Source organism: Besnoitia besnoiti, chromosome VI (assembly GCF_002563875.1).
Source record: "Besnoitia besnoiti strain Bb-Ger1 chromosome VI, whole genome shotgun sequence".
Classification (NCBI taxonomy): domain Eukaryota; phylum Apicomplexa; class Conoidasida; order Eucoccidiorida; family Sarcocystidae; genus Besnoitia; species Besnoitia besnoiti.
Window position 1 is genome coordinate 109,326 of NC_042361.1, and position 9,369 is coordinate 118,694.

Here is a 9,369-nt window from a genome sequence, read left to right on the forward strand (position 1 = left end):
GAGACGCACAGATACTTGTAACGGACACACTGACAAAACAGGCGTCCTCCAACATCCCCTCTTCTCGCACGCTGCACCGAAGCCGCGCGACTACCCGCGGCAAATGACGACAGGAAGAAACCAGCACGGAGAAAACTCCTCCAGCGGCTGGAGTGCAGCTCCGGAAACTTCAACTCGCTTCGGAAACTCAAAAACACGGCACCGTCTCAGATGTGGCAGTGCCGGTTTACAGCGTACAGAACCGGGAAGCACGTGGCTGGCAAAGCAATCAAAGTCGCAATCGCTGCTCCGGTTGCCCAGGGGTACCAGTGCGGCTTGTCGTTCAGGTCCCTGTTATACAGGACGCCGATAGAGAAACCTGCGCCGCGGAAACACACGCGTCACACGCCTTTGAAGGACACAGCTGAAGCTACAGCAAATCTTCCCAGAGGATACACATATATATTATAGACTCCATCGTCCACACACACGGAATACACATTTATATGCCTGAGTCTCAACGGACCTGTGTGTTACCTGCGCCCGAGACGGAGTGAGCGATCCTGGATTCACGTGTCGGGCCGCAAAGAAAACCGGGAATTTCGCACTTACCGCACAGCAAACCGCCGAGATGACCCATCTGGTCGATGCTGCCTCCGTTGAGCGTGAACATGAGGAGCAACATGAGAAGAACGAAAGACGCCATGTTCATCAACATGCGGTCGCGATGACGCATGCGGTGCCACGTCAACGCCATCTCGCAAATCTGCACTCCAATCAAACCGAAGCCTGAAGAGAAAGCCACGGACCCACACACACATTCTCACAACCGTCGATTACGCACGATAAACTATCTACCTGAGACGGGGAGCTACCACACTCGACGTAGACCAGCACCCGACACTGTGCCTTGTGCGGCCTTCGGCGCGCCTGCGACGATAAACAATCGAAAAAAAGGACGGAGACATCTCTCAGTGCGGGAAAACGGACACGCACTCCCTCGTGTAAAGCAAATCCACGAGACGCCAGCAGTATGCGACGTACACACAGTCCAATACGCTACGCGCACACACATATAGATCGAAGTCTGAATTGTATACAAGATCCGCGTGTGCTCTCTCACTTTCACACGGACGGAAAACGCCTCTCTACTCTTCAGCGGTTGTGCCGGATCACAATTGCAGAGGTTCCGCCTGCCCTTTTTTTCTTGACAGGTGCGCCGCAACTTTCGCCCTCCCCCCTCAGTTCTTTCGCGTCGCCAGTGCACGTGAACGTTCTCCGATCGCACCGAAACACCCCGAGCGCGAATCACCCACACTCCACAAAATCTAAAAGTCGGCCGATCGCTCTCATCACGCTGTGAATTCAGAACAAACTGAACACCACGAATTCCTTTAACAAAGATAATCAGGGTAGTCTGATATCCTTTTCCCTAGTTCCCTGGCATGTGCTCCATTCGATACCCTGGAGTCGGGCACCGCGGGGCGGAAACCCAGCGCCACTGACCTGCCGTGCTCGCGCCGACTTTGAGCGAGTTGCAAAAGAAAGCAGTGGCTGAGAGGAGATTTCCGTAGATCGCCGCGACGAAGTAGAGCACCAGGAACTTGAGCAAGCCGTAGCGTCGCTCGATGGTGAAGCCCATACGCAATTGAAAGAAGACGTTGAAGAACACATGGAAGAAGTTCGCGTGGAGAAACACCGGAAGCAGGAGACGCCACACCTGCCCCTGCTTGATCATAGGCGGGTAATTTGCCCCGAAATCCACCAGCACCTTGGCTGCGGGAGGCACCACAGGGCCGCAGAACGATTCCAAGACACCGATACACATGCCGCAGCCACACCGGCAGAGAAGGCACGCACACCCCCTAACAAAGTGAAAAGCACGTGCAGATGTGAAGTTCCTGCGCGGTCACAAACGCATACACACCGCTGGCTTCTCTGACGCCCACACAGACTTGGCCTAGAGACAAAGTTCTTGCTAAGTCCGCCCCGCCTGTGACCGACGCGCGAACTGTTCACGCTCAGACCAAATATCGCGGGCGCCTCCAGGAAACCCCACGCACGCCCCGCCATTTAGCTTCGCTTCGTCATCTTGCGATCTCGTTAGATCAGACTGCAGCGACGGAAAACGTGTGCAGACCGTGGGAAAGCCCACGTGGCAACTAATCCTGCCGCATAGATGATGCTCCAGGTGCGACGCTACTGATCATCCTAGCATCCGAGCGGCAGTTTTCTCTCGCTGTCAAGATGAGTGAGACACCCCGTGGCGGTCGAAACCCCGGCGACGCTCCAGGCTCCACAGTGAACAGGCGGACCCGCGCACAGACGCACTCGCAAAAACAAGCTCTATCTTCTGCGCTTCTCTCGCATAGCCCCAGTCTGATCCGCATATAAATATGTGGTACGCGAGCCAACACGCCCAAGGCATACGGTGAGGAGACACACTGCCAGGACGGCGAGTTTCGCGGCTGAGAACTGTGGCGCTTCGCTCGCTGCGTGCGTCCATACGCGTTGCCGGAGTGCTCCCACGGAAATACACAACTTCCGCGTGGCGCCCCGCTACAGTGGAGCACCTGGAATCTAGAGGTGCTTCTTTCGCTCCTCCAATTTGCTCTTTGCGCATGAAAAAGCACACGACACGACACTTCTAGCCTCCACGCAGCTGAGAAAAAGCCTTCGCACGCGGAAAGAGACGCTTACGCGCGGGAATGAGTGGCAACTCGGTATCGAGGCAGACGGTGACGATGTAGAGGACCCAGTCCAGGATGCTGATGAGCAGGACGGCGCTCTTGAGGTGGAAGTGAGGAAAAAGGAGCTCGAGGAATCGGATGGGCATGGAGCGGGGCTCCGAACCCCCGCTGCTCGTCGAGTCCGAGCCGCGACTTCCTGCCTCCGCTGAAAACAAACACACGTTCTCTCCGGGGCCTCTACACATACCCTGTCCGCATATGCAGCAGACAATAAACACATCAAATCTCTCCGTTTCAAGCAAAGTAGCCACTGATTCGACTGATTCGCGCATTTGGCTTGCTGTACGTCGGACAGAGGGCCCCGGGCGTCGGACCTCGGTTACAGGAGACGGAGGACGAAAAAGGAGGTCGCAGTTCTGCATGCACGAGAAACACGCTTGCGAACCCAGTCCTTTTTTGCATACATGCTTAAACACGCACACTTCTAGATGACGAGAGAGTGTACGCAACGTTTCGACGTCTCGACGCAAGCCCCCCGCTACTTGTCCCCAGGGCAGTTCTGCACACGTCTGTGCAGACTCTGGAGCAGCCTACACGTAGGCCCAGATAAATCCATATACAAATATCCATACATGTACGTATATATATATATATATATATATATATATATATATATATGCAGAGCCCCAGGTGGAGGAGAGAACGGAGAGGAAAATGAGACACTCGAACGACACCCTACACCCCCTTGGAAGCTGAGTTCAAGCGGTTGCTTGAGCCAAGCTTCCAAATCGAACTGTCGCTCCATACCGTTGAAGAGAGGCGTATTCTCGTCCGCCTCGTCTTCGCGACGCAGGTCTGCTAGCGTCCGCACGCGCGACATAGTGCCTGCAGCCCGAAAAGGAAACTGAAAAAACTCGGGACCCCAGGACGGGGCGTCAAAGGCAGACGAGGAAGCAAGACGCTGCAGAGCTTTGGTGTGTCCTCTCCGAGTTTCTTGGCTCGTATGAAGAAGAAGGGACGCAGCTACCGAAAGCGGCTCGAGCTTGCGTGTTTCGATGCTAGGGCGCGGCGCGCGGCTTTATGGATTGCGACGACACGAAAGTAAAGAAGAAGCTCTTTTGCACCCGCAGCCCCGCCAATAAAGCCATCAAACACTGGCGTTGTCTCGTGGTCTTTCGCGTTGTTCAAACGCACAAATGGAGAGCCAGAGAGCAGAGAACATTTCCGGGTAGCACCGAGAGACGCGAAGCACCTGGCAAATACGCGCGCGGCGCTAGGCCAGGCGAAAATCTAGAGATATGGAGGGAAAAGTTAACCAGATTTGCTCTTGTTCCTCTGGGCTCGATGACGAACGCCCCTGAAGAAAAAAAAAGGCCCCCCGACGGAGCTACTTTTCCATTCCGGCAACCTCCGAGAAGTCGCACCAGCCACCACACCTAGACGATTTGCAGTTCGCCGGGTTTCTTCCGAGTTTTTCCCCGATGAGAACGACCTCGCGGACACGTTTCGCTTAGAAGGGGAAGGAGACTGGGAGGTCATATTCGATGATAAACTGGAAAAATGAGCATGCAGGAGGAAGACGTGCGCCAGCGCCTCGAAAGATGTACCGCCCGTCGATCCCAGTCCCATCAGTTTCACCTGTAGAGCAATACATCGCAACTGGGGCGAGGTCGGAGCGGCTAGCTACACTGCCACGGTTTTTTATCGATCCTGGATTCGACGGTTGTCCAAGTGTATGGCGCCCTCACTAGACTAACTATGAGCTGCAGATTCATGCATGGATATGCAAATAGCACCTGGTGTATTTTTTCACCCAGCGTTTTTTTCTGCTGGGGCCGGCTGTCGCATAGCGGGGCGAGACACCTAGTGCTCGACACTCGCCGCCAGTCTTCCGTATGCGAGACAGAGTTCTCCCGCAGCGCCCTTTCGCGCGTCATTCTGCGTAATTCGTCTATCTCCGCCGCTCAGCATTCTATTGTTCGTCTTGCCTTGAGCTCCTCGCCACACACCGGCAGATGCTTCGCTTCTCTCACGGGGCGAGTGCTCGAGGAAGCTGGCGTGGAGAGAGGGGTGGCGGGCGGGGTGAGAGGCCGAGCGCCACGTAAACTGGTAGACGCGAGACTGGCACGTGAGCAGAGCTTTTTTTTTTCGCCCACTGGGTCATGAAAACGCACATGCGCGCCTGCCTTTTCACGCTAAAACATCGTCAAAAACGCGGATAAATGCGCTTTTTCTGCCCATCCTTGCACGCACAAGAGTTCTGGTCTTCTTGTGCCACCAGGACTTCCGTCCTTCTGTCCATTTCTTGAGTGCGTCCCCTCGTGTCTCGGTCTTTCTTTGCTCGGCTGCCCTGTGTGAGGTGTAGGTCGCCCTTACAGACGAAGCTTCGTGTTTGTCCAAAGAGCTTTCTTATCCCAACGCACGACAGCGTTTGGGCGTTCTGTTGAGTTTCGCAGAGTTCTTCCACCGCCATTAATTCCGTTGGCAGTAGAGGGCAGCTCCCAGCTAGAACGGGCAGTTCTGCTTTTCTCCTCTTCCCGTTGCAAATCGGAAACTCAGCCTGCAGCTTTCAGGTCTCGCCCACGTATACAGCTGCGAGTGTCTCCGGTGTCTCCTGCTCCGTGGACGCAGTGTCTGTATCCCCTTCGGTTCTTATAGCTCGCGTCCGCCACAAGCGATCCGCTTGTGCCGTGTCCGTTTCACTTGCGCATGCGCTTGAGAACGGGGACGTAGGGATGGTGTATCATTCATAGGTGCGCGTGTCGCTGCCTCTCGAGCACCCAGGCCACGCCAAACACCGTTTTTGGGACTACGCCTTTGCTCTGAGACTGGCCTAAAACTTCAGACTACTGCTTTTTGCCGCTAGCTGCGTGCGGCGGCCGATTCATGCTGTGAAGCCGACGAGGGAGAGCGCGGCACCGTAGTCCCAACTAGAGACGTTGAAGGACCACTGTTCTCCGGAGAAGTCGCATCTCGCCTCTGTATACTTCCGACTTGTCCTCTGTTTGAGCTTCGGGTGCCTCCTGTCTCTTCGTCGGCAAGAATTCGGCACGGATTTTGCCGTTTCGACTGGACCGAGATGTGTCGATAAATGGCTCAGTCTGTGTAACTCAGAAGCGGTGCCCACGGTTATGTGGCATCAGTGATTGAGTTGACCGGTATCTCTGCTGTTCTGCTCTGATCTACCTCGGCGTGGAATTCGAGACATCACTGCGGAGCACTCCGCCCTCTCCTGCACGCACACGCAATCTCGTTAACACCTTCCGCTTCGTTTTCCATTCCCAAATGCTTCCTTCTTCTTGCAATCTCTCAGAGAGGGCAGCCAAACGCTGCCGATGAGTTGGTCCTCGCGGACGGCAACAGCCGTCACCATTGTCTCTTGCCTCGTCTTTCTCTCCCCCCCCCCCCCGCCCCCCGTCCCATGCTTATCTCCTCGCCTTGTCTCTCTGCTGTTTTTTTGATTCTTTCACGAATCGGATTTAGCACGTATCGCCTGCCCCTCAGAAACGCCCTTTTTTCGAAGGCAGCCATCTTGTAGGAAACGCGCTGCCTCTTGGAGCTGCACGGCGGCGCATGCTCCCTTTCAGTTTTCTTGCGCATGTGTCTAGGCCTCCACGGTTTCGAGTGGACTTTCGCTCTGCGAGGCCGGAGGTTTCCAAGGGCGCAGGCGTTTGGCGTACGAGGCTCTGGTCGGGTCAGCCGTGCGTCGAGCGCGTAGTAGCTCTTTGGTGCCCCAATGCGACTTTCGAAGAGCGCCTCCTCGTCGGGGGCTTCTCAGGGGCGCGTGCGGCCGTGCTCTTCTTATTCGCGGACGTCGCGGGCGCCAGAGGACGCCCTGGAGCTCCCTGTGTGGCAGTATGTCTTCCTGCGGCGAGCCGCGGTTCGCGACAGGGTGCAGTCGCGCTGGTTTCGGGACGTGTTGGCCTCGTACAGCTCGGTTGCCGAAGAAAACGTGCATCTGCTTGTTGCCAACGCCTCCGCGTTGTCGCCCTTCGCGTCCGGCGCCGGTCTGCAGGTCCCACCCTTCGGCCCTCGCCCGTTCGATGGCGGTCCCCCCGCAAGTTCGAGTCGCACCTCGCCTCGCGTGAAGGGCTCCGACGCCCCCAGCCCCGGCGCGCTCGAGGCCGGCGCGCAGGAGGAGGCCGCTGGAGGCGTCGACATGGGACGCGTGATCGGCGCGCTTGAAATCCGCCTCGCGGAGACTTTGCGGCGGATGGATGCGGCCGAGGGGAGCGCAGCGGCGCTGACTGCGAAGCTCGAGCAAACGCGAAACCAGCTGGAGGAGAAAGTTCTTGAGAGCGACGTACTGCGGCGGCTGGTTGGCGAGCGCGAAGAAGAGCTGGGGGACCGCGAAGCGGAGCTCGGGGAGGCCCGGAAGGCCTGCGCGTTTCTGCAGAACGAGAGAAGCCAGTTGCAGGCTGCGCTGCAAATGGCGCAGCAAGAAGTGATGGAAAAGGCTCTCGAGAACGAGCGCTATCTCAGGGAGCTCTTGAGGTATAAGGAGGCAGAGGCGACGCGCCTGAATGAGATGCAGCAGCTGTACGTCTCCATCATGGAGAAGCAGAAGAAGCGTGAACCGGAGTCGCGCGGAAGATCTGCAGCGGGTGGAGAGGAGGAGGAAGCGCGACGCGCACTTCTTCTCCTCTCGAGTCTCGAGCGGGCCGCGTCCCCAGGAGACGCCGGCGCACCAGTCTCCCCGCAGGACAGCGGCGAGCAGGGGCCTCCACACTGCGCGCACAGCTCACACAGCCACGACGCCTCTTCGCCAGCCGCAGGTGGCGCCAGCAGGGACGGCAGAAGCGAACCTAGAAGCGGGGGTTCGGGCATCAGCACTCTCACGCAGCTCCTGTCCCTGTCTGCGAGCTGGGGCCGAGCGAAGGCCCCGGTGTCAGACTCTCAAACGAGTTCCTCAAGCCAGGGAACGACCTCAACAAGCTCTCCGAAGCCAGTGGCGGGCGCGGGTGGGGGAGGATTCCTCGCGAGGGACGGCTCGGGTTCGGCCGCTGCGGGCGGGTCGTCCGGTCCCGCCTCCTCGACGCGGCGGATTCCGTCGTTCGGGGGCGCGCACGGAGCGACAGACCCCGATCGACCTCAAGGGAAGAGAGGAGGCGAGCCTGGGTCTGAGACACCACTCCCGTCGGCGAGGTTGGAAGGCGACACCGCCCTCGACTGCGCACGACGAGACTGGGATTCGTGCCGTCCGCCCACGCGCGTTCACAAGTCGCTTCTGGCTCACCGCGGGAGTGTGCATGCGTGCTGTGCGGTGCCGCACGTCTGGGGTGCGGAGGCTTTGCCTTTCCAGCGCGGGCCGCGGCTTTTCGAAAAGGGTTTGGGCTGCGCCGATCACGAGCTGCTTCTGACCTGTGGTCAGGACGGTTTTCTGGCGCTTGTGGACGCTACGGCCCCGGCGCTGCTGTACTCGTTTCTCGTCTCGCCATCCAAGGCGCCGCTCCTCTGCGTTGATGCGGTGCCGGATCAGCGCATTGCGCTCGTCGCCGCAGCAGACGTGAGCCTGTATACTGTCAACGCGTGCAGTCAGCGGGTAGTTTCGACGCTGAAGGGACATAGCGGACGCATCACTGCGTGCGGCTTTCTGCGTTCTGTCGCGCACTCCCAGACACCCGGGAAGGGCTCTGCGGCGAGGGGCCTCGGCGGCGCCGGCGCGCTCATGACCGGCGCCGGCGGCCCGAATTCGGCGACGCTATGGAGTTGCAGCCTAGACAGAACAGTGCGCCTCTGGGACGCGCGGCGAAGCGCGTGCGTCAAGACAACCAGTTTGAACAGTGCAGTGACTATGGGCGCCGTTTCTCCAGATGGAGAGTGGCTGGCGACTGCTCATCAGAACGGCAGCGTGTCTCTGTTGAACGTCCGCACAGAAAAGTGTGCACGCGTTGCCTCTCTCCAGCTGCACGAGGACGCGGCGACCGGAGTCGCATTCGACCCTAGGGGATGTCTCCTTGCGACGCAGGGGAAAGACAACCAGGTGAAAATTGTCGATGTGCGAATGTGGAAGGAACTCACAATTCTGCTCCATATCGAAATGCGGTACAATCTCATTCAGACTTCGCCGGTCTTCTCAAGGGGAGAAGGAGCCTTCGTCGCAGCAGCCGCAGGTCCGCACGTCTGCTGTTGGGCTTTGCAGAATGACGCTTCAGCCTGGGGGGTCACAGGGCCTGGGATGATGGCAGGCCACGGCGCCGGCGTTCAGGCGATGCAGGCAGGACGCACCGGCGGGTTGCGTAGAGAGAGAGCATCTGAAGCGCGGCCAGAAGTCGTCCTGCGGACTCAAATGACAGATGTGACCTGCCTCAACTGGCAGCTTCGCAGGGGGCTCGTAACAGGGGGCAGGGACGGATCTGTCGTACTATGGGAGCACGAGTAGATCAGCACACATTCACATCCCCACGTTGCGACGGAGGAGGGGGTGGTACGCAGGCTCTTGCGAACACTCAAAGGTCGTGACGGCGTCACCGCTCACGGCTTATTTGTATAGTAGAGGGCTACAGAGAGGTCGGCGTGTGGCTGACTCCGCCCCCACAGCACGCGATTGCCACGGGCCTGATTTCTGTGTTGGCGCTGTCTCCGGCGTGTCTGCGGCTGACTCCAGAAGCCTATTTGGCATGACATGCCCGGCTTTCCGCGGAGATTCCATGTGCGCCAAAAGCCGCAAGGTGCTGGCTGGTGCGCGTCGGGCTGTTGT

The 9,369-nt window shown here is 58.4% G+C and overlaps 2 protein-coding genes across 2 annotated transcripts; one reads left to right on the forward strand and one right to left on the reverse strand.

Annotated features, from left to right (window-relative positions):
- Positions 1 to 206: 206 nt before the first annotated feature.
- On the reverse strand, positions 207 to 3,549 carry BESB_064570 (rhomboid protease ROM1; the record flags this gene model as incomplete). The annotated part of the gene is made up of 5 exons (XM_029364852.1): positions 207 to 358; positions 592 to 768; positions 1,486 to 1,755; positions 2,680 to 2,874; positions 3,477 to 3,549. 5 exons carry the CDS (start codon positions 3,547 to 3,549, stop codon positions 207 to 209), a joined length of 867 nt encoding a protein of 288 aa, XP_029218435.1.
- Positions 3,550 to 6,405: 2,856 nt separating this feature from the next.
- Positions 6,406 to 9,051, forward strand: BESB_064580 (WD domain, G-beta repeat-containing protein; the record flags this gene model as incomplete). Its single annotated transcript, XM_029364853.1, has 1 exon — positions 6,406 to 9,051. The coding sequence occupies one exon, from the start codon at positions 6,406 to 6,408 to the stop codon at positions 9,049 to 9,051; it is 2,646 nt and encodes an 881-aa protein (XP_029218436.1).
- Positions 9,052 to 9,369: the final 318 nt, after the last annotated feature.